Source organism: Populus nigra, chromosome 7, assembly GCF_951802175.1.
Source record: "Populus nigra chromosome 7, ddPopNigr1.1, whole genome shotgun sequence".
NCBI lineage: Eukaryota > Viridiplantae > Streptophyta > Magnoliopsida > Malpighiales > Salicaceae > Populus > Populus nigra.
In genome coordinates, this window is record NC_084858.1 from 22,167,638 (window position 1) to 22,192,021 (window position 24,384).

General features: G+C 36.7%; 4 protein-coding genes and 1 pseudogene across 5 annotated transcripts; 1 reads left to right on the forward strand and 4 right to left on the reverse strand.

Annotated features, from left to right (window-relative positions):
• Positions 1-2,909: 2,909 nt before the first annotated feature.
• LOC133699115 (plant UBX domain-containing protein 4-like) lies at positions 2,910-5,416 on the reverse strand (annotated as a pseudogene).
• Positions 5,417-9,118: 3,702 nt separating this feature from the next.
• LOC133700039 (plant UBX domain-containing protein 4-like) lies at positions 9,119-14,032 on the reverse strand. The gene is made up of 4 exons (XM_062123608.1): positions 13,800-14,032; positions 12,346-12,631; positions 9,914-10,009; positions 9,119-9,700 (listed from the first exon to the last, which is right to left on the reverse strand). The coding sequence occupies exons 1-4, from the start codon at positions 13,949-13,951 to the stop codon at positions 9,317-9,319; spliced, it is 918 nt and encodes a 305-aa protein (XP_061979592.1). The 5' UTR covers positions 13,952-14,032; the 3' UTR covers positions 9,119-9,316.
• Positions 14,033-14,771: 739 nt separating this feature from the next.
• Positions 14,772-15,512, forward strand: LOC133698184 (uncharacterized protein At4g22160-like). The gene is made up of 2 exons (XM_062121034.1): positions 14,772-15,247; positions 15,338-15,512. The coding sequence occupies exons 1-2, from the start codon at positions 14,829-14,831 to the stop codon at positions 15,384-15,386; spliced, it is 468 nt and encodes a 155-aa protein (XP_061977018.1). The 5' UTR covers positions 14,772-14,828; the 3' UTR covers positions 15,387-15,512.
• LOC133698182 (uncharacterized) lies at positions 15,487-21,076 on the reverse strand. 2 transcript variants are annotated; one of them, XM_062121032.1, is made up of 14 exons: positions 20,893-21,076; positions 20,659-20,816; positions 20,385-20,549; positions 20,064-20,194; positions 19,779-19,923; positions 19,412-19,674; positions 18,618-18,742; positions 17,751-17,794; positions 17,320-17,451; positions 17,112-17,189; positions 16,511-16,593; positions 16,306-16,428; positions 15,979-16,039; positions 15,487-15,893 (listed from the first exon to the last, which is right to left on the reverse strand). In XM_062121032.1, exons 1-14 carry the CDS (start codon positions 21,020-21,022, stop codon positions 15,726-15,728), a joined length of 1,806 nt encoding a protein of 601 aa, XP_061977016.1. In that variant the 5' UTR covers positions 21,023-21,076; the 3' UTR covers positions 15,487-15,725. The 2 variants fall into 2 exon arrangements, with proteins under 2 accessions (XP_061977016.1, XP_061977017.1); XM_062121033.1 differs by having other exon boundaries at positions 20,926-21,071.
• Positions 21,077-22,845: 1,769 nt separating this feature from the next.
• Positions 22,846-24,152, reverse strand: LOC133698271 (uncharacterized). The gene has a single exon (XM_062121145.1). It carries the CDS (start codon positions 23,988-23,990, stop codon positions 22,908-22,910), a length of 1,083 nt encoding a protein of 360 aa, XP_061977129.1. The 5' UTR covers positions 23,991-24,152; the 3' UTR covers positions 22,846-22,907.
• Positions 24,153-24,384: the final 232 nt, after the last annotated feature.

Sequence of the window (24,384 nt, forward strand, 5' to 3'; positions counted from 1 at the left end):
CCAACCACTAAGCTTTTAGGATTGTGAAGAACCCTTTTAATACAAGCAAGTCTAGGATGCGCCAATGAAATAACCATCAACAATCCATTTTAACATACGAAATCCAAGGGAAACAATGAAATGAAAGCTTTAACACTCTTGTTATTTGACCATTGAATCAAAGCATCAACAAAAATTAAAAAAATCAAGAGCACGATAAAAAAAACCAAAGTATAAAGCCTTAATCTACACAAAGTCTGATTAGAATTATGAGGAAGATGATATCATAGTTAAACCGAGTATGATTGAAGAGTAACAATAATGAAAATCAGAGTATAAGGTTTTGACTCACACACAATTTGGTTAGAATCAGGAGGAAGGTGATATCATAGTTTGGCTGCTTATGGTTAAAGAGTAATTCATTTTGAAGAAGCCAAAGATACCATGAGATTGCAAAGAAAAACATGAATCAAACTTTTTTCTTTAGGATTTTTTCATAAACAAGAGATTTCCATGGATGAAATAAGGATAACATGTTTTATGGATAGCACCCAGAAAAACCCCTCTAATCAACAAATTTGGACCAAATACGTAAGTGATTATGGCATTGAATAAGTATATGTTCCACTAATTCCTCGTATGGGAAACATAATGGTCAAAAGACACCACTAGCTTCAAGAATATCTCGCCTAACCAAGATCCTGTTTGTTTGCTAAAAAATATTTGTTTTTTGAAAAATAAATTTTAGAAAAATAAATTTCAGAAAAGTGAATTATTTTTTTATATTTAGTAGTATAATAAAAAATAAATTAGAAAACACTTTTCAGTGTATGGTTATGTCATGAAAAATTAGTTGGAAAATAACTTATTAATGTTTTATTTTTTTTAAGTTTATTAAAATAATGAGGAGCCAATCTTACAAATTAAAAAGTTAAATGAAAATGAAATTGAAAACAAATATAATTTTATAAATTATCTAAAATAAAATAAATAATAATAAAAATAATTGAGATCAAATCTAAAAAATAAAAAAATTGAAAGATGAAAAAATTAAAACAATAATAATTAACATTTCATAAATTATTTCAAATAAAATAAATAACAATCAAAAGAATGAGTACCAAATTTGATAGATAAAAAATTTCAATTAAAAAATGATAAGAAAAAAGTAAATAACAATTATAAAAATGAGGACCAAAATTAAATATAAAAATTAAATTCTAAGGGATGAAATTGAAAAAAAAATATTCAAAACAAAATATATATAGCAATCAAAAGTTTGAGGACCAAATTTGATATAATCGACAAATAATATGACATTTCTAAATTTTTCACAACTTTCGAAAAATGTTTTCCACCCAAAATAAATGAAAAACACTTTCCTGAAAATCAAGTCAAATTTTTTTTTGAATGTAAAGTGTTTTTCGTTGACCAACTTTTCTAATAGCAAACAAACACAAGAAAGTCTGAAAAATAATTTTTCAGAAATAACTTTTCAAAAAACAAACACAACCCAAGACTTATCTAGTATTGATTTTACCAAAAATAGCTATCCAACAAAAAAAAAATCAATCTTTGGAGGAACAAATCCTTTCCATACCCGATTAATTAAAAAGAATCAAATGGACACTCCAAGAGATGATAAAAGCCACACATAGATTTGAATAAATAAACACCATTAGAATATATTTGTCTTCCAAATCAATTTATTATCAACGTCACTTGATAATAATACATTAGATAGCTTATCAAAGAGAGCATCAAATGAGCCAATCTCTAAGAGCCCTTTTCCATTTGAAATTCCATATTTGGGAAAATCCATTGCACATATCCATATTAGCAATCGAGTAAACATATATATATGATCTTCAGATAGACTAAAAAGTCTAGGAATTAACTGGATAAGAAGGCATGTATTCTCTCAATCACACATCATTCCAAAAGCTAGTACCATGACCATTGCCAGCCAAAACACAAACTTCTTTATCTATAATATTCTGAAGTTTCTCATACTTGTAACAAATTTTCACAATCTTAGACCATGTAATACCATTAACCATCAATAGCTTACAAAAGTTTGTTCAGCCGCAAACTGGGCAATTTAAAACAAGGTTGGTCATGTAAACAAACGATCCATAAACAGGACCATCCTAGTGTGTGTTTGTCTCTGTGTAAGCTAGTAAATGTATTGTCTAGACCAATTTCATGCTGGTTAGGTGCACCATCTCAGATATAGTGCAACAGAATTGTGCATGGACAAAATGCAATTAAATATTTTTCATGTTATAGATGGTTAAAGCTGGGATTTGGAGTGTAAAATCAGGTAAGGCTGTGATGTGATGCATGGTTTGCACATGGGCTTAGAGGGACCCTTTAGTCGGGTGAGCCCTAATGAGGGAAAGAAAATTGAAATGGGAGCACAAATGCTTCTTCTGGCCGACAAAGGAAGCTTTATCATGTCTAATCCATGGCACTATGAATGGAGATGGAAACGATGAGGAGTGTCCTGAGATGCCTCACCAGGTCACTGTGATCATGAGATGCCTTACCAGGTAGTGAAATCAGATACCATGCGTGCATCAGCTACAGAGACAGGCTTCTATTAGACTCGAACAATATGTGGTACTCACACATGGGAGAATTTTTTACTTTGCATAGGATGTTAGCTAGGCAAGAAGAGACATTTATTAGATTATTAACTTGGACCTGCAATTCTGGGCTCGAATCTGATCTATGGGATGGAGTGTAACTGAGCCGTCCTGTAGAGGCTAACATTCCTTTCCTCCGTTGGGGACTCGGCTTCTAAGAGACGGGTCTCATCCAGCAAGGTATAATAAATAGTTCCATAGATCAGTCATATGCTTCAATCCTCTTCACCAAGTTGAGCCATGCTTGAATGAACAGAGAGAGAGAAATGATACCAGCAGTGATGGAAAAAGTGGGAAGAGAGAAGATGTCAAGAGCAAGCAAAACAACAGCATACAATTTACAAGACAACGCCGAAAATTCAACTACTCCATCGTCCAACCGTCCAGCCACCAAAACCCTCCCTTTCGTATACAAGGAAACGGATATTTTTCATAAAATTGGTTAACTTACTACAAGAGACAGCTCAATAACAACTAGAGATGGTGTGCGGCCTTCATGCAGCTTTGCTACAATTTCTGAATAACAACTAAACTGGAAAGGTCTGCCTGCTCTATTTTCTGAGTTGTTTAAGTAAGAAGCTTCGGAGGGAATCCCATCAACTGCAGCTGATAATTCCGAGCACCCCCAGGCCTGAATGCATCAATGAAGGATCCAATGTCATTGACTGTGTGGCTATTATTGAAGTGGCCCACCATGCGGGTCCCATCAGCCAACCTAAGTTGAATTGATGCATACACTCATGTCTTTCAAATGCACACATGTGAAAGCATGTTGATGCATTTTTTGGACAAGAACTATCAACTAGAACACTGAATTGGTCATGACAAACAGGATGGTAATTTCTAAAGTTCCACAGAATTGTTAGTCTTAGTAAATACTAAGAAAAGAAAGCTGGTAGAGAGAGAGACTCACCGGGCAGTTTTGATCCCTCCTAGTCAAATTGACATGAACCGAAGACCTTCTATCAGCAGGTTCAAGCTCCTTTGGACACTCAGACTTCCTTATGCTCTGAGATATAACAATATCATAACATCACCACAAACAATACAGATGATGACATAAGGGTGAGGGTGAAAGCAAAGCACAACAAAATAAAATAAAAACTGCACTAGTTTATGTTGCTATAAGTGAAGGTTCAAGAGTATGTAGAAAAAGAATCCCAGGGATGAACTACCTGTGTAACTAGATCTGTTGATTCAAGAAAAATAGTGAAAAGACTCTGATTGAGAATGCTTCATTAGTGCTTTGAATTTTTTTCAAACACAGCAGAGTGGTGGAAACAGATATCTCCAACTCCAAAGCAAAAGTCCAACTTCTGAAAAAAATCTTTTAATTCATTTTAAACCTATGTTGCTATTACCTCTAAGAAAGATGCATTTTCAGGACCGTCCAGCCTCCTCAAGGGGCCACATCGTCTACAGTGAAACCATTAGTCCAGAAAACAATATTGTGAACAACAGCCTCAGGTTGTTGAGGAGCAGATGGTACAGTCTCCCCTGAGAGTAATCTACCAGTTCCAGTAAAGCTTCTTCAACTTGAAGATTGATTAAGATTCTCCAGAGGACCTTCAACGGCTCCAAGTTGTCTAGCTTGATTGAAAATTGCATCCACATCATTACCTTTTGTAGGATCTTGGACGAGCATACCACTTCAACAATAAAAATTAGTGTTAGAAGTATGAGAAGTACTTAAATATAAACAATTTTCATACATAGGAAGGAATAACCAAGGGATTCGAGTCAGATAAAAGTAAATGATAGACATAGGCATAGCAACTAAAGCTTTATGTGCAATCATGGGAATTTACCGAAAGAGTTGGATAATATCAGGTGCCACAATTACAGGATTGAGAGAGCAAAATCTCAAAAAAAATTGAATTAACAAATAGTTGAGAATATGAAAATAAGCAAATATCAAATTTTGTTCTTCATAGAATTATGAAAGGTTGAAAATTACAAATGCTTCGAATACAGAATATAACGGATTTACTGATGACACAACCTGATAAATACAAGGCTGAAATAATGCTAAAAATGCACAAAAGAACCACCATCTATACACATTCCAAGACCAAAAAGCTTTCTTTGGTCAGCACCCAGTCTACAAGCCTAGTCTTGAGACTCTGAATAAGGTGCTTCTTCTCTACCTATGCTACAGCTCCAGAATCAAGTAGGGAAAAGTGAGCTCTATAGATAAATCCCATCGTCATCCAGACTCTACTAATGCTGTTATCCGGATGCTCTTGGAACCTCCCCAAATGCATTTTCAATACAGCGAGCTCAGAGATTACTTCTAACCAGAATAAAAATGAAAATTAAAATCCATCTAACAGACAGACTGTTTCCACAGGCCAACAAAACTAACACTGCACTACTAATATCACACTGTGAGACACACCAAAAAAGACTGCAATTTTTGTATTAAAAATCAAAACTTTGAAAAAGCAGAAGAAATAAATTTGAATATAAAGTTAGGTTCAAGGGAGAGTAGTTGTTTGTTTCCCTTTCTCGCCGCCAGTGGATTACTATTCAGGAGCATCCTCATCATCGCTGTCAGATTCAGGTCCAGAGACCACCGGTCCAGATCGGAGAGAGAACGGATACTGCCTGCTCCACTGCTTGAGGGCTTTGCTGGTTTCTTGTCCCTTGAAACCATTGTTTTTTTGCTTTAGATTGATTTGTGGAGACTCGATGAGGTAGAAAAGGAAGAACAGCTTAAGACCATCAGATATTAATAATTCTGGTACAGCATATTGTATTTTTTTAAAAAATTTATATACAGTGATTGGTGTTTTTTTCACTATTTCCTAATCACCTTTGCATACTTTATGTTACTCTGATATGAGTGGATGTCTTTATTCAATCATAAAAATTAGAATTAATGGCTACGATATTTTAAATACATGAACATTTTAAGGCTAACATTTTTTTTTAGTTTAGGCAACGAAAGCCTCTGATAAGCGAGGGAAGATACTACACCCTGCATTAAAACGCGATATACCATCAGCTCGTAAGTTCATTTCCAATGCAAGAACAAAACACAAGGAATTTATCAGTCAAAGTAAATCCAAATGGAGGTCGACAAGCTGCACATAAATAACCCACACCCTCCAAGTTCAGAATTGGAGTGCAAGAAGAAAGAAAGAAAGAAAGAAAAATTACGCTCAATGAGTACGTACCTTGATAAAGCTAGAAGATTCTGCAGAAAATAAGCAATGCCCAGAAACGTGTCCATACAAATCTGTTACAATAAAGGTAAACAAAACTCAAACAAAAGCTAAAAATCTGAAAGAAAACCCTCGAATCAATCCCTGTAAATTAAGCAAGTTCCTTTACCATGAGAAGCTCGAAATGACCGACTGGCAAGACTAGAAGAATCACCACAGCGACCAAACCCAGAAAATGATCCAAAAGAACGCAAAATTAACCCTTCTCGAAATCGACAAAGCCATAGCTCCTGCTGACTATAAAACACAGCTACACTAAGGCACAATAAAATAAGGCTTTAATGAAGTTTGAGGATACAAGAGGTGCATGCCGATGGATATGGCCAATTGTAATTAATGCCCGCTCCACCAATCAAGCAGCTGTTGCCTCGCTTCTCTAGCAACTTCCCTTTCCTTTTCTTTTTCATGAAATCCCGCTTGAGACAGCCTAAATATCCACCGTACCTGCGCAGTAGCTGACCTTTCAATTCTTGATCTTCTGCTTGAGGATCTATGACGTAGTTATTAACATCAAGCTCTTCTTCTGGTGATGCATTCCTATCATTGCCCTCGCCCTAAGCTGATGGAAACATAAACGAGCTGTTAGCAGCTCATAATGCATTAAAATAACACGTGCAAAGTTACTGCAGCAACCAGCATCGCATATTTTTGCAGTACTTTTACATTGGGAGATAGTAAAACAACATACAAAACTTGATATGTTACCACCTCTATATGAATCTATATAATAATTTAACTATCATCATGAAAATGTAGGGTTATGGCATGTTTATGGCGAGATGAGCAAATTCCAGTTTCCTTAATTTTTGCATGAATTACAACAAAAGATTCAGTAACATTTTGACTGAAATTTGATTCTGATGAAACATCCTTAAAAGTCCAATGAAAAAGCTATTGACGATGGAGAGACTCTTGCAATGAAGTGTAAGGCTTCATGGAGTTATTTATAGATCAATGAGACTCTAATAGACCACCTCATTATGAATTTACCCTATATTTGCAGAGGGGAAGGGGGAGATTATATGAATACAAGTTCAGCAACTTTCTTGTATCGACTCTGAAACCTTCATACGGTGGTTTAGGGTTTCTTTGACCAAGATTGAAGAACGCCTGTGAGCTCCAGAAACTCTTACACATACCGTGTTCATGCTCATGAAATCTGACGTTTTGATCAAAGAATTATAACATTACCTATGATATGAAATCTATTAGAAAAACTAATTAATTATTTAGTTGTAAATGGAATGGATTGCACTTTTACACCGAATGAATATCCTAATCGCTGTTTTCACCTGAACAAAGACTTTCTCATTAATTAATGTCTAATGAAACCGGCATATTAGCGCTCATTTTAGACTCAGCAGTCTATCTTGCTCCAAAGCCAACAAAGTATGAAGAATCTATGTGTACTTGTCAATACTTATAGGCCAGCATTATCTGTACATGCAGAACTAGATAGACCAAAAACATCCTGTACGAGAAGCATGATTTCTTCCTCTCTTGTCACCTAGAACGGGGACACCAACATAGCACAATGCAACATTTAACTCACAATAAGCTTCCACAGCCTTCACATAGGGCTGTATGAATCAAATGATGCAACACATGACAGAAACTACTGCAATATATATTTGTGTGCTTAAATTCATAACTTCAATTCATGACTTAATAAGTTACTTGACATGAAGTAAGGGCACTTTCAGTCAGCATCATTTGATCGCCAAGGCAGACTTTCCTTTAAAGAAGAACTTCATGATTATTTCCCACAATTGCTCACCCTTTTCCGGTATACTCATGAGTTTTGTTGTTAATTTTAACTGTGTTGAATGGTAGCTGGTTAAGGTATGGAGGACTAAGTCGAGTGGATGAACTTCCTCGATCCCAACTTGGTTTTGTTCTTATTTTATAGTAGTTTGTAAATAGTCTTGTATGTATCTCCCGTGCTGGTTTGTCATTATACTTTCATGGCACTAGAACTTTATTTAATAAAATTCCTCAATTATTAAAAAAAACAAAAAAAAAAAAACTAGAAGAGTAAGAAAGAACTTACTACCAAAAAAAAACCAAACCCACAAATATAATCAAGCATAATAAACCCCGAATAAAAGAAGTTATAACAAGACAACTACCTTGTATTCTCTAAGAACTTCTTGCTTGGTCAAATGATTTGCAACGTGATTCTTCTCTCTAAAAACATGTTTAAAACACACAAAAGGAAGCCTACTGCATGCATTGGAAATATCATTGAATTCAATTTCGAAGTGCCCAATGCCAAACATTTTTTCTTTTAATCCAGGTAATAGCATTGTAAGAATTTGACTCTATAACCTATTGATTTGTAGAAACATAACTGCAATTATTATTCATAAGAATTTGACTCTATAACCCATTGATTTGAATTTTTTTAATAACTCTAGATTTTCACAACGAGATTTGTATAATTGAGGGCTAAAAAACTCATTTAATAATTTTTTATATACTTTTATTTTTTAAAGGGCTTTCAAAATAATTTAAAAAACTTTACGAACACTTTTTTTTTGGGGAGAAAAAGGCCCCTAAAAAATAAAAAAAAATTCATAAATTGCCAAATAGGCTCTCAATATTATTCGTTGGTCCTGTTGTCTTAGTAATTACACAAATATTATAGATTTTTAAGAGCTTTTAGGACCTTCGGCTCTAATAGAACATCAATTTCGTAAAATCGCAAATTAATGAAATACTTTGAAAGCCATTTTTAAAACTAAAAGGCAGAAGCTATAAAATAAATCTTTCACTGTTTTTACGTTTTGCTCAACATAAAAACATTGTGACACAGTATTCATTCTCAAACACCTTTTCCATCAACACCCACAGCTACATCCAGATTTACCAGTCACCAAAAACCACAGTTGAAATTCCTAGTCATCCCAAAGTAGGAATGGGAATCGAATTACGATTAGTGGAGCTTAGGGTGTTGTTCGATTCGTTGGATCAATCTTTGTTTTAGAGGGCATTCATAAAAGCAACCGAAAAAACAGGCACAAGCTTTAGTTTTTGTTGTAATTGTAATAACCAGTCATATACTTCAATCCTCTTCACCAAGTTGAGCCATGCTTGAATGAGCGGAGAGAAGAGAGGAGAGAGAGAGAGAGAGAGAGAGAGAGAGAGAGAGAGAGAGAGTAAAATATATTGTGGTTTGTACAATTGTACGGGGGAAATGATACCAGCAGCATGAAAAAAGTGAGAAACGAGAACATGTCAAGCTAGCAAAACAAGAGCATACAATTTACAAGACTGCAGAAGAATATATTTTCGAATCACAAAACTCAACTCCATCGTCCAAGCAACCAGCCACCAAAACCCTCCCTTTTGTATATTAGGAAACAGATATTCAAGGTCTTGATGTTCATAAAATTGGTTTACTTACTACAAGAGACAGCACAATAACGACTAGAGATAGTATGCGACCTGCATGCGGCTTTGCTAGAATTTCTGAATAACAACTGAATTGGAAAGGCCTGCCTGCTCTATTGTCTGAGTTGGCTCAGTAAGAAGCTTCGGAGGGAACCCCATCAACTGCAGCTGATAATTCCGAGCACCCCCAGGCCTGGATGCATCAATGAAGGATCGAATGTCATTGACTGTGTTGCTATTATTAAAGTGGGCCACCATGCGGGTCCCATCAGCCAACCTAAGCTGAATTGAAGTCGATGGCAGCGTTTCATCCACAACCAGGCCCATTAAAGGGGCTGGAGCAGAGCTCAGAGGAGCAGAATCAGCTGGTGGTTCAGATGCAGGTGAAGCACTGCTGCTTCCTAGAGTCCTCCCTATACCTTGGAATGCAGCATGGGGCTGCTTCTCTGGTTCCTGCAGGAAAACAATAGCAGAGTGTTGGTACAACTCAAACACCCATGTCTTTCAAACGCTCACATGCGAAAGCATGCTGGTGCATTTTTTTGGACAAGAACTATCGACTAGAACACTGAATTGGAGATTACAAACAGGATGGTACTTTATAAAGTTCCAGAAAGAATTGTTAGTTTTAGTAAATACTAACAAAGGTAAGAGAGAGAGACTCACCGGGCACTTTTGGTCCCTCCTAATCAAATTGACATGAACTGAGGACCTTCTATCTGAGGGTTCAAGCTCCTTCGGACACTCAGACTTCCTGATGCTCTGCAATAAAACATAATAGAACAATATCATAACATCACCACAAACAATACAACTGAATAAATAAGGGCAAGGGTAATACGTAGCTGGAAAGTAGACTGAATTATTGACAATCTTGCTAATTTTCAGCAAGTTCTAAAATGGTAACTAGCTGGAACACAAAAAAGGAGTTGAGAAGGAGTTGAAGCCAACCCTCTTGTGTGGAGGAATAGTGGACAGCAACATAATGATTATAGAATTGATGAGATTGTTGAATTACAAAGACAAGTTGAGCTCCTTACAGGGCTTGGACAACAAATGGTTCCTCCTAGTGTGGTTGATCATGAACTTGAGAATTCACATTCTCAATATGAGATACTTTTGGTATAACATTCTCAGTTTGAGCCATGACTTGAGCAAAACATCAAGGTTGAACTTCCAGAATTCCAAGGAAGTTTGAACCGGGATGATTTTGTAGGGTGGTTAAACATGGTGAAAAGAGTTTTTGACTACCATGATGTAGACGAAAGGAAAGTTAAGCTTGTGGTTATCTGCCTCAAGGGAAGTGCTTCAACTTGGTGGGAACATTTGCAAGTCTCTCGCCAAAGAAGTGATAAAGGTAACGTTAATAATTGAGAGAAGATGAAGAAAAAGTTGCGTGAGCAATTTCTCCATTTTAACTACACTCAAACCCTCTATAAAGCTTGCACAGCCTCAAACAAGTGAGAAGTGTGGTAGAGTATACCAATTCATTCTATCAACTCATCTCTAGAGTTGATTTGAATGAAAATGGGCAGCAAAGAGTTGCCCGTTATTAGAGTGGATTAAATCCATCAATTCAGGATGTTCTTGTCTTGCAACATACACTAAAGTGTTGCTCGTGGAACAACAAAAAAGTAAGGGTTATTCAAGATCTGTACAGCAACAAGCAAACTGTACCAGATTTGGACAGCAAGGTTTTGGTCAGTAGGAAATACCTCTAACTTTGGAAAAGGGTTGAGTCCGAAAGGTGAACAGCAGACCCAAATGCCTTATAAAGCAGCTAAACAGCCCCAACATGCTAAATCTGGGGATGTAAGGCAGTTCCAAGGAGGTAATCCCAATTACTTCAATGTGGGAAACAGGTCATAAATCATTCGATTGTAGAAAGAGAGCTCTAGTAGTCGAACAAGTGGAAGAAACTGAATTCAAAGATACTACTCCTATCTACAAATCAATCTATCAATGAAGAGCTTAGAGGTGATTTAGAATGGAAAGAAGGCATGCTGTGGATGATGAGAAAAATTCTTTTTACTCCTCGGTGACAATGATGAAAGATTGATTGAGATCCAATGTATTCTACACCACATGTTCTATTTGAGGTAAGAATTGTAACATGTTGATTGATGGGGGAAGTTGTGAGAATATGGTTTCACAAGAAAAAATGGACAAGTTAGAATTACCAACCACATCCCTACAAATTGAATTGGTCATGACCCTCATGGACCTATGAAAAGGTGGTTGATCGAAGGTTAAATCCATGCAAGATATTGGGTAAGATTAATGATAATGTTTATATTGTGCAGCTGCCAGCTCATTTTAACATCTCAAATACCTTCAATGTTAAGCATTTTGAGTCATATTATCCTAACACGCATGAGGACAAGTCTTCCTAAGAGGGAGAGAATGATGTGCAGCTGTAAAGTATACTGAATTGTTGACTAACTTGCTGATTTTCAGCAAGTTCAATGGTATGCAGCTAGAAATTTTGACTAAACTGCTGATTTTCTAGCAAGGATTATGGACTGCTTTCAGTTGAACTTACAATTGGGTTTTGAGCCATAACTTTTGACTTCTTTGTCCAAGTCATGGCTGTAATTTTTTACTATTGTTGTTAGGTGTTTACAAGATGTAGGAAGTTTATAAATTAGGCCTTAAATTGTATTCCTAAGAAGTTTTGAATGTCATTTTAGAAAATAGCTTCTCTCTAAGGTTTATGTATTTGTTCTCAATTCCTATCAATTCCTTCATTCTAATTCCAACTTTTCCTTTGATACTAATTTGGATCACATCAATACGTAAAAGTAAAACACAACAAAATAAAATGAAAGTTGCGCTAGTTTATGTTGCTATAAGTGAAGGTTCAAGAGGATGTGGAAAAAGAAGCCCAAGGATGAACTACCTATGTAGCTAGATCGATATGAGTCATTGTTGATTCAAGAAAAATAGTGAAAAAATTGTGATCGAGAATGTAGCATTCAACACATGCTTTGAATTTTTCTCACAGTAGAGTGGTGGAAACAGAGATGTCGAAATCCAGAGCAATAGTGGAATTTCCGAAAAAATTCTTTTATTTCATTTTAAACTTTTATTGCTATTACCTCTAAGAAAGATGCATTTTCAGGATTGTCAAGCCTCCTCAAGGGGCCATCGTCTACAGTGAAACCATTGGTCCAGAAAACAATATTGTGAATGACAGCCTCAGGTTGTTGAGGAGCAGATGGTACAGTCTCCCCCGATAGTAATCTACCAGTTCCAGTAAAGCTTCTTGAGCTTGAAGATTGATTAAGATTCTCCAGAGGACCTTCAACGGCTCCAAGTTGTCTAGCTTGATTGAAAATTGCATCCACATCATTACCTTTTGTAGGATCTTGGACGAGCATACCACTGCAACAATAAAAATTAGTGTTAGAAGTATGAGAAGTACTTAAATATAAACACGTTTCATACATAGGAAGGAATAACCAAGGGATTCGAGTCAGATAAAAGTAATGATAGACATAGGCATAGCAACTAAAGCTTTAAGTGCAATCATGGGAATTTACCAAAAGAATTTGATAATATGAGGTGCCACAATTATAGGATTGAAAAGAGCAAAATCACAAAAAAATTGAATTCACAAATAGTTGAGAATATGAAAATAAGCAAATATCAAATTTGGTTCTTCATAGAATTATGAAAGGTTGAAAATTATAAATGCTTCGAATACAAAATATAACGGATTTACTGATGACACAACCCGATAAATACAAGGCTGAAATAATGCTAAAAATGCACTAAAGAACCATCATCTATACACATTCCAAGACCACAAAGCTTTCTTTGGTCAGCACCCAGTCTACAAGCCTAGTCTTGAGACTCTGAATAAGGTGTTTCTTCTCTACCTATGCTACAGCTCCAGCTCCAGAATCAAGTGGGAAACGAACCTCTACAAAAAGTATGCTCTATAGATAAATCCCATCATCATCCACACTCTACTAATGCTGTTATCCGGATCCTCTTGCAACCTCCCAAAAGCATTTTCAAGACAGCGAGTTCAGTGCTTACTTCTAGACAGAATCAAAATGAAAATTAAAACCCATCCAACAGAAAGAACTGTTTCCACGGGCCAAGAAAACTAACAGTGCACTACTAATATCACACCGTGCGACACACCAAGCTGTAAAACCCAGAACCCGTTTCCACACTATCCCTCCACCCAAGGGTCTAATTCTCAAATGCCCAACTTTCTACTCCATGCTTTTCAATGCTTAAACTTCCAAGTACCGCTCTTGCCATGACTAAAAACACCCCCCTCCCCCTCCCATCCATTTTTCTTCTTGAAAAATTCATCCTCGACACTCAACACTAAAAACACACTTCATAATTCAACCAATTGCCACTATTAACCCATCAATTAACAGACAAATCAAAGAATTCATACATTATAAGAGAATCCCATTCTTGCTAACCCAAGAAAGACTACAACTTTATATTAAAAATCAAAACTTTGAAAAGACAGAAGAAATAAATTTGAATATAAAGTTAGGTTCAAGGGAGAGTAGTTGTTTGTTACCTTTTCTCGCCCCCAGTGTAGTACTCTTGAGGAGCATCCTCATCATCGCTGTCAGAGTCAAGTCCAGACCGCCGGTTCAGATCGGAGAGAGTACGGATACCGCCTGCTCGACTGCTTGAGGGCTTTGCTGGTTTCTTGTTCCTTGAAGCCATTGCTTTTTACTTTAGATTGATTTGCGGAGACTCGATGAGATAGAAAAAGAAAAGGACTGCTTAGAATCATCAGATATCAATAATTTCGGTACAGTATATTATATTTATTTTTTTAATCTATGTACAGCGATTGGTTTTTTTTATTGTTTCCTAATCACTTTGGTATTCGGAATTAAGTTTTAACTCTCTTTTTTTTTTTGGTTAAAATTTAAAATTTAAAATTTTTATTTTTTATTAATTTTTTTTAAATACATAGTAATTTTGATAAGCGTTTTAAGGAAGATTAAAAAAAAATTAGTTTAGGCAACGAAAAGTAACATGGAGATTGTGCTCACGTGGAATAGAATATTCTTTAGCAATGACAATAAAGAATGATGTGTAAATTAAAATTTAATAGTGAAAAAAACATGAAATTGTTTTCTCAAAAAATGTTTAAAGTGAAAAAAAATCAATTTAATTCTTTTTATAATTTCTCATAATTTTAACTCTCTTATATTAAAAAAGATATTACCATGATGTTTTTTCCGGATAAAAAAAAACTTTCAGCTACACTGCCGTACACAAATTTATTGCTCTCTTCCAATGTAAAAAGTTTGAATTCTAATGGTTTCAACTTCCTTAATTATGATTTAACGTAGCTAATCATCCTACTAGGTAGTCTGAAATTCATTAAATTTCCTTAGGAATGATGAAAAAAAAATAATCGAAGTGTAGTTGGCTATTTGGGCCACTGGCTGCTTCAATCATTAAAAATATCAAAAGGTTCAGTCTTGTTGGTGGGTCCTATTAACCACGAAGTTAGATGACGAGGCAGCATCTTGCAAATGTGTGACTGTAATTATGGGGAGAAAGAGCGTTATTGAGCAAAGCTTTTGTGATGGCAGACGCAGCCGATCGAACCAGACAGAACAGGGCCGAGGAAAACCGCTTAAAGCATGCCTGCGACGCTGGAATGGTGTCTGGTGAAATCCCTTCAGACAGTGAGGATTCTAATAATCCACCGAGTTCTGACTCTGTAAGCTCCGTGTCACCACCAAGACTTGCTGATCTTGCAGCGAACTTCCGAGTCTTTTCTGAGACAATGGCAAGGATGGACCTTGCGGAGATGGAGATGATCAAGGCAAGAGAGGCTTCAAGGTTGGAGGCAGAGAAGAGGAGGATGGAGTTGGAGGCTGAGTTGACTCGAATGATGCTGCAGACTCGGTTGCGGATTGCTTCGATTGTGGCAGGGAAAGGAATGGGAAGCAAGAGGAAACGAGCTGGTGAAGAAGAGGAGGAGATGCCCATCTCGTCAAGGTAACGTTCGTGCTCTTTCAATGAAAAAGTTTGGAACTTTAAGCTGTCTGTTAATCGATTGACTCACTGAGTTGTGATTGGTGAACGCAGGGAAGGAGCTTTGCTACTAAATTTGCTACAATGCAACAACTTCTTTTGAAGTCTATCCATGGCAATCTGGCCCTGATTTCTTGTCCTTTTCTTTTGTTTTTAACAAATAAAAATATTTGCTTGATGTTTCTCTCTATCAAGAATGGACAGAGCAATAAAGAGATTTTGCATCCAATCTTTGCATTATGTTTGATGGTGTTGTCTAATAAGCATGGGACATCCTAATCCTAAGTACAGCGAAACTTGAAATTGGTCTTCTGCTGAATTATTTACAAGGACTAGTTTGATTGCTCCGCATAAGAAACTATATCTAGATATGATTGTTGGAATACACCTTATATGCAGAGATATGCCTATGGTTTGTGTCTCTATCGCTGAAATCACCTCTCTAACATGTATCCAATTGAGGTTTCTGTGGGCGCATGATAGAACCTTGGCTTTTCTGTTCTGCAATACTAGCTAGAGCCTTCCTTCTATTCATGGCGCTCTCAGTGTATTCTGCCAGAGGTGGAAGATTTCCTTGTTCTCCATCTTTACTCGCTTGTCCTCGAATTATCTATTAGACGCCACAATTACAAAGACATGTAAACAGTACCAATGTGAGGTTGAAAAATGTAGATGCTAGATGGTTAGTTGGTTACCTTCGATGCCCATGACCGTTCTGCCTGTTGACACACATCTCTAATGTCTCTTCCAGACATGCTGAAGACAGCAAGAGCAAACATGGGTTTTAAAGAAAATGGAAAAAGAAACAAGAAGATGACCACAGACTCACATGTTAAATAAATGATCTCCACATATGGGCCAACATGTACTCAAATTACCAAAATCTTTTCAAATTAAAGAGGCACTGTGAGGATACAACCATTGCACCCCTCCCTCAAAACCATATTTTTAAGAATTTTCTATTTGAACTCCTAACTAATTAACAATTTAAGTTTGATTTGAACGAGATCTGTCAATCTTACTCCTCTGTTACTCTAGCAAATTCCTCCAACTCAGATTCTGTTAGGTGCTTCGCATACTGGGCAGCTATTTCCTGTCGATTCTGCCGATCAGGTAGGCCAAAGGTAATCATTGAATCAAACCGACTGAGAACACACATAAAACTTGTTAGAAAACTCTCCAATTGACTCAGGTGAGATGATCAACATCAACTTTTCACTGATATACCTGATTAAAGCAGGGTCAAGGTCTTGTTTTCTATTTGTCGCGGCAATTACTACCACTTTCTTATCCTGTTCAAATCCATCAATCTGAAAACAGAGAAAGTCTATTTCATCAAGGACACCACAAATTTGGCTGATACCATCCATTGAAGTTATGCAAGTTAGCTCATGAAACAAGCATCCAAACAATTCTATAAATGCTACTTGCACAATATAAATAAAACACAGGTAGGAAAAAAGCATTTATAACGTAAAGGAGCATGAAATCTAGGGCTCAACATGAGATTGGATTTGGGAAAAAAATTCTAATATTAATTTGCTACTAACAATTAAGGCCTCTAATAAGAGACTCCCAAATGCCCTATATAAACAAGTCAAAATTTTAAGCATTTTTTTTACTAGTATAGCAAGTGCATTCTTACTCCAAGAGTTTAGAAAATTGATAATATAACCTATAGTAATGACATTAATAAAAAAAAATAATGAAAGAAAGCAAAGGCCGGGGCAAGACCAGGACCGTTAATAATGAGAAGAGAGTCTTATGTCCTTAGCAGATAATAAAGGCTTGGATTTTTGTCCCACAGAAAACACAAGCCCATTTTTACCTGTCGCAACAGAACTGACAAGATTCTACGAGTGGCTTCATGCATTTCACTGTCTCGAGCAGCAGCAAATGAATCAACCTGTTACAATTTTGAAAAGAAACATGAAACCAGATTGTTAAGATTTGCATTTATTTCTAGAAATGGAGCATAATGAAAAAAAATATAATACTGTGTACAGTATCAAGTGCATATCACTAGCACATGTTACCTCGTCTAGAAATATAATAGCACCATTAGGGATCTCATTTGCAAGTGTGAAAACTTTTCCCAGCAAGCGTTCACTTTCTCCATAATATTTTGACATGACAACCTCCAGTGGTACATACAGCAATGGGACACCCTGCCAAGGCATATGCAACAGGCATGTCTTTTCAGTATTGACTCATTCAGAAAAATGTGCAGAGTGATATTGTTTCCCCATTGGGAATCTATCAAATCTACGTGCTATGCGACCTTCCTCATCCTGAAGCAAGTAATTCATGTGTATAAAAAGGTTTTCAATGCACATTAATCTGCTAAAAAACTTATTTAAACTGTAAATCATAATTCTACAAAGAGTAAAACTAATGTTCCAATTAATGCACAGTGATGGCTAAGATGAGAACTGTTAAAATTTTCCATAAACTGCTAATGGCTCACCGCTTGAGTAGCAATGACACGTGCACAAGATGTCTTCCCTGTACCTGAAATTGATCACAATTTTTAAGTAAGCTGCCCACTCCATCAGCTAATGAGAATTTTCAATATATAGGGTCTTAAAGCCAAAGTAAGCATGCAGAGAGGAATGCTGACAAATGACAAGATAACTATAAGGTCACCTCATTCAATGTAACTGTTCTTGTGGAGACACCAGACTTGAGACATTGTTTACGCAATTATATGATTATAGACGATGAAAGGTAATCCAAACCATTGAGAGATTGGGCTTTAGCTTATGTTTTGGTTTAATTTATTTGAACTTTTGGTTGATGTTAATTAATTAAGCTTTATTTGTTAGGCTTGGTTTAATTATTGTTGGTTATTTTATTTAGTGAGCTATAAGCTCAATTGCTTATTTTAGTTAGGATTTTAGTATTTATATCATACTTTTCTAAATATTAAGGAGTTTTGATGAATTGAATAAAAATTACAAAGTTGCAGACTTTTCCAACTCCTATTCTTCTCTTCTCTGGCATTTTCTTCTCTTTCTTTGGCTTCTTCTTCTTAGCCTTTTCTTTTCTTTCTTATTAGACTTTAAATCTTCTTTTATCTTGCATCATACTCTATCCAAGACCACAAGAAATAATAGTAGTGGTTTTGGGTAAATTGTCTGACAAGTACACAAAGACCACAAAGCAAATACATTCAGACCTAATTTAGAGTTGAGAATTTGAAGTGGCATACTTGTACATGTGCAATTACCTTAAAGTACGGCAAATAAGAAACACGGCTGATGGAACAAGGAAAATTGCTCATATAGATTAATCACTCAATATCTTTTGCTAAGATCTGGACATGATAACAAACCTGGTGGACCTTCAAAAAGCACAGCTCGAGGTCTATTTGACTCAAACTTGCGCCGAGTCCCACGAGCAATATCATCATATACTTCAGGACTTTGAAGAGCCAATAAGATTGTGTCTTCTATCTCTCTAACAACCAGTTAAATATAAATATTCATGAGCACTTCCATGCATGTTATTGGATGCATCACATAACATATGCATATAGTAAAGGGAAAAAGGATGATGCAAATACAAAGATAAGACATGGAAGAAATAAATATGCTATCATGATAATGGCATACTTTCTCTAAACTCAACATACAGTAGAGTGACCAGTCTTTGTGGCTCTATCAAGACATGCAATAGCAACTGAACTGCATAGCCTTCACTGGTTATGTTGCCTAAACCAGGGACCTATAATTTGGGCCAAACAAATAACTGCATGACTAGTAATCAAGAGTCTTTTAAGTGGAAGGCGAGAGAAAAACCGATTCTTGATTGGTAGCCCCAACACGGGGCATGCATAGGGATGAAATCTCAAAACTTTTGCATCTCAAATAAAATAATTAGGCATCTCTATGGATCCCAACATGAAGCTTCAGTTATTGAAAGAACAATTCACGGGGGGAATATGACAGTCTGTGTTTGCAAGTTTTTTTTATATATATAATTGTTTCTGTGTCTTTAAGTATATGCTATTTCATTGTGATTTTTAGCCCAAGATTGCATTTCATGCCAGAAAATAGAATAAAAAATTAAAATACAAATTTGAAAGAATTAATAGAGATGCATTATGCACGCTCATGCTCTGCATACCTTTTTTGCTGATCATATCCAGCAATATTTTCCCATGATATATCATTGCTAGAAGAATTCACAAGGGGTTCATCAAGTCCATATATTCTTACTCCCATGGACTCTAAACTGGCAACTGATTTGTCCGCAGATGGCACCCGTGCAGAACCTTCCGCTGGTTTTCTGTCCAGGGGCCTTAATTTACTACCAGCTAATTGTAAAACAGACACAAAAGCATCAAGCTCTGTGGTGCTCAAGCTCCCACTCTTTATAAACTCAACTTCCTGCAAATGATGTGTATATTCACAATCAGCTAATGCACTATTTCGGATATGTAAGAAGATCTTCATAGTATTGTAAATCAATGAATTTACAAAAATAAACTCACAGCTTTATCTGAACTTATGAGTGAACGAAATAAGAGGATGCATAGATCTCCCTCGGGCACTTTCATATCTCCTGAATGCCCCCTTTCCCCACTGATTTCCTTCTGTTTCTCTGGATAATTAAGTGTTAATTGCCAGGCAACTGCACTGGAATTGTACACACAAAAAATCAGATAAGCTTAGCATAATTCAAGCAATGAATGACCAGGAATAACAAGTCTCTATCTAATTCAAAACTAGATATTACTCCATACGGAAAATACAGAGACACTGAAACTGCATCTAACCTGTCCCAAGCACGTAATGACATATCTGAACCAGCACCACGCTCATCGACCTTCACTCCAAGATTAGAAACAAGGTTTGCAATCAACTGTGGCGTATCACATGCAGGTGGAATTTGGAACTTGATTGTAACCTACAATGCAACATTTAATCCCATTACTGTTGCCATAATGTTGATTCTACATAGATTGAATTACATTCCAAGACTTCAATTTTTTACGACAAGACATAGACACTCTTAAAAGGAAAACAATAATTAGTCAAAAATGCAATTTGAAGTGTGATCACAATAGCTGTAGCGTCACTAAATACTAATCAATAACCTTTTGGCCCTTCACAGCAATAGTGAAGCGAGGAAAAGACCCATATTTGATTCCTTTGCTTTTAAGTAACTCTTCAATTCGCTGCCGTTCTTTCTTAGCAATCTCCTCCAAGTCACCGTAACTCGAAGGAGAAGATTCTGATGGCAAAGGAGGTTTACTAGCATTCTACATAAAACCAAATTGACCAAAAATTAAAAACCAAATCAAAGATTGCATCTTCTTAGCATACAAGTCATTATTTAGCAATAAAAATAAATAAATTATGAAAGAAAACCTCATCAGAATCTGCATGGGCTACTTGTAACATTCCAACTCCAATGAAACTAGCTAGTAATGCTGGAAATAAAGAGTTCGGCAGCTCATTAGCATTAGAAGCCCATCTGGGCCGTAGAATTTCTGATGAACTTGAATGAATTTGGTGATTAAAAGAACCTGCATTTATCATTGAATTAACACCAAATTAAAAACTTCCTAATCATAGCTATAATCACAATAATCAAGAGCTTACGGAGAAAGAGGGGGGTGGGAGGAGGAAGGTCACATGAGGTGGCACGTGAAGGGTTTAGGGTTCTAAGAGAGGAGGAGGGGATTGTTCGCCATGACCTAGTTGCTCTCGCGAATCGACTCAACACCGCCATTGCTTCCTGCTTCAGTCTCTGTGTGTATTTTTTATATATATACAAAAAATTGATCTTAGATTTTCTGAAGTATCTTATAAAGTAATTGATTTTCAGACAATTATGACAAGTGGATGATGACTAGACTTATGGAAGCCCAACGACCTTAATCTAGCCCATCTTTGTGTTTGAGTTTCTATGAAAGCCTAGTCCACTTATACACAATGGGCTTGAATGATTTAGGGCATGTTTATTGTTTGCTGCTTTACCGATTGAAATCATGTGAAGAAGGCATGGCATCCCCATGGGCTCGTCTAAACAAAGTCACTTTGATGTGCAAAACAATTGGAGATCGAACTCGGCTCATGCCCGATATTGGGTCTTGGAAAGGAGAGCCCTGCCTCCATTTCAAGCCTAGTAGGACTCTACAAGGAAGGGGGGGAAAGCTCAGGAGCTGCTGCCCCTAAAAGGACTGCATAAACATGACCAGAAGAATCAAGTGAATGGGATTCCCATGTCGAGCCTACCACGCACCATGGAATGAATATTGGAAGGCAGGAATTGCTTATGGATCCCAGTGGGGCTTCGTAGCCATGTGGCTAGCTAAAAGGGTGAAAGTAGCTGAAGGGCAATGGCAAACTCATGTGACAGAAAATTGAGAGCTTTGCTTGCAATCTTTCTTTTCTTGCATTTATCAGTGGAGGTCCACGAAACAAACAGAAAACAACTACTGTTTAGTAGCTGGTGGTGGTGGCGGCCACAATTTGCACTGATTAGTTTGAGCATGGCTTGCCACGACAAGAAAGAAGCATGAGCACCATGCTAATAAAAACATTGACCAGGAAGAATTTAATGAATATAATTGGAACTGCCATGTTTACTTGTCCCCTCCCCTAGCTTCTTTCATAGCTGACTCCCGCCTTGTGTTCTTCACTACGTGAATTTGTTTGACTAGACAGCAACAAAAGAAGGGGGGACACATGGGATGAGGCATCCACTACTTGCAATTCAAATGGGAATCGGGAAAAACAAATGCAGAAAACCAAGCTCATATTATATTATGGTCCATCGTTCATTCATCTCTAGTTTGCTTCTGATGTAAATTAATTCTGTCCAGCTGGGTTGACAATTTGCCCGAGGTCAGTCCCCGTTACATGCACTCAAGATCACAAGACTTCTTTCACTCTTTCTTCCTATCTGGACTTGACGCGTGTACCGTTGCTCTCAGTGGAAGCCAATGCACAGAGAACAGCAGAAGATAGCGATGATGAAAAGCACAAGCTCATACAATGATGAGCCCCCATGGCATGCATCCTAGCATGAAGCTAACCCATGCATGCTTCCTTAATTTCGATGAAACAAGGTTTTGATCCTTCCCAATTAAGTCGTATTTTTTAATATTTTTATTTCGTTAATTGGGTTTTAAAATCTACACACTAACTTCAATATTTAAATTTAGAAGAAAAAAAATCATATTTTTTTAACCACCCATTAGTACTTTTTTAAGGTTATAATTATCTTAAAAAAACATCAAATTTATATTATTTCTTTTAATCGGTTAATATAAAAATAAAAATAAAAATTAAAAAATTATTTTGACATATATATTTTCAAATTAAAAATATTTTTACAAAACACCATATACATAAAAAAAAAAAAAAGGTATTAAAGCCAACGCAGAATGTCTTGAACAAATTATTAAAAATACCATGTCTACAAGAAAAATTAGTAACCTTTTCTTGTAATTGTACAATACGTGAATTGTTGGTGAGAAAACTAATTAATTTACTCTTTGTTTACTTACACAAGGAAGATCGAATATAGAGACTTGATACACAGAAAAATACATCTAAATCAAACCTTAAAAGAAAAATATATAATTAGAGTGTCAATTAATTACAAACTCTTAATAAACCTTTTTTGAGAAGAGGCTGCGAAAATTGAAAAGATTGCCACCATTTCCAGCATTTATGGTGCTATTGGTAGCACTACTACCATCAGTGCAACTACCGGCAACATTCTTGCCACCGCCGCTGCCGCGGGCACCAACAGCACTATTTTCATCACTTCTACAGCTCAAATGGTTTCTATAACCAATACACACGGGAACATTTATATTCAAAACCTTTGCTCTAGTGCTGCCATTGCCATTTGCTATGTTCTTACCGCGGCCAGGCTCGGTAACTTCTTTTTTGCTGCTCAATTTTTCACCACTCCGAACCACGGGTTCGGGGAAACTACTCTTCATACCGGAACTACCTCCACGTCGAGCCTGCCAAACCGGGCTGCTCCGACCCACATGGACACCGGGTCGACTCGGACTACTTGGCCAAGACTTTCTTGATTTGGATTCCCCTGCTGAATTACTCCTTGAACAAGGGGCACTGCTAACCTTCCGGGTTCCAGGGGCCCCGGGAAACAACTTGGGTCGGGTCACACTGTTCCCTGCGGATCTACTGCGTGAAAATGGCCATATGTTGATGATATTCAACTCAGCTGAACTCGCTCCACTCTGACTCCTTTTCTCTCTCTTCTTGTCTCTGTCTCTGTCTTTATCCTTTTCTTCTTGTTTCTTGGCTGCTGTTGAAGTTTTCTTGTCACCTTTCTTGAATATCATATCTTTCCATCTCTTTGAGCTTGAGGTTGGCTCTATGGTTATGCTTGCTGGTGAAATTTCTGGTCCAGGGTCAGGTTGAGCGTTGGGTGGTTCGGGTTCGGGTTCGGGTGAGTCAGGGTCAGGGTCAGGGTGGCTGTTGTTATTGTTGTTGTTGGGTTGGTGGAGGAGGTGGAGAGGGAGGAGGACACCATCAACAAAGAGCTCATCAGCAGAAACAAGATTTGGTTGAGGGAAAGATGGGTTTCTGACCATCCAGAACTCGAATTCGGGTGAGTTTGAACAATTGCTTGTTCTCCTCCTCCTTCTAGCACTGCTGCATGGAGAGAGGATTGCTTGAGGTTCTTTAATGGATATTCTTTGTGGGCTGTCCATGTTGTTGGAGAATGAGAGAGAGAGAGAGAGAGGGTTTGTTTTTGAGAGGAAAGGGGAGGAGTGTTCTTGGGGCTGAGCTGAGTTCCGAGTTCGGTGCAGCTTGACCCTACAAGAGCAATAAACAAAGGAGAATGAGCTAATAAAAATGAGGAGATAGGGAGGTTAAAGGTTTTCGGTCCCTTATATATGCACCCATGCAAGAAAAAGAATTAAGAGATTATTATTTTTGGTTTTTTTTTTTAAAGAAGATATATTTTCAGATCTTTTACATATTAAAATTAAGTTTTTTTCCGATTTATATATTAGAGATAAACTAATTTTATAGAGAATTATATAATGAGAATTTAATTCTTTAATTACCGTTTAGCATAGGTTTAAAATAAATTTTAATTAT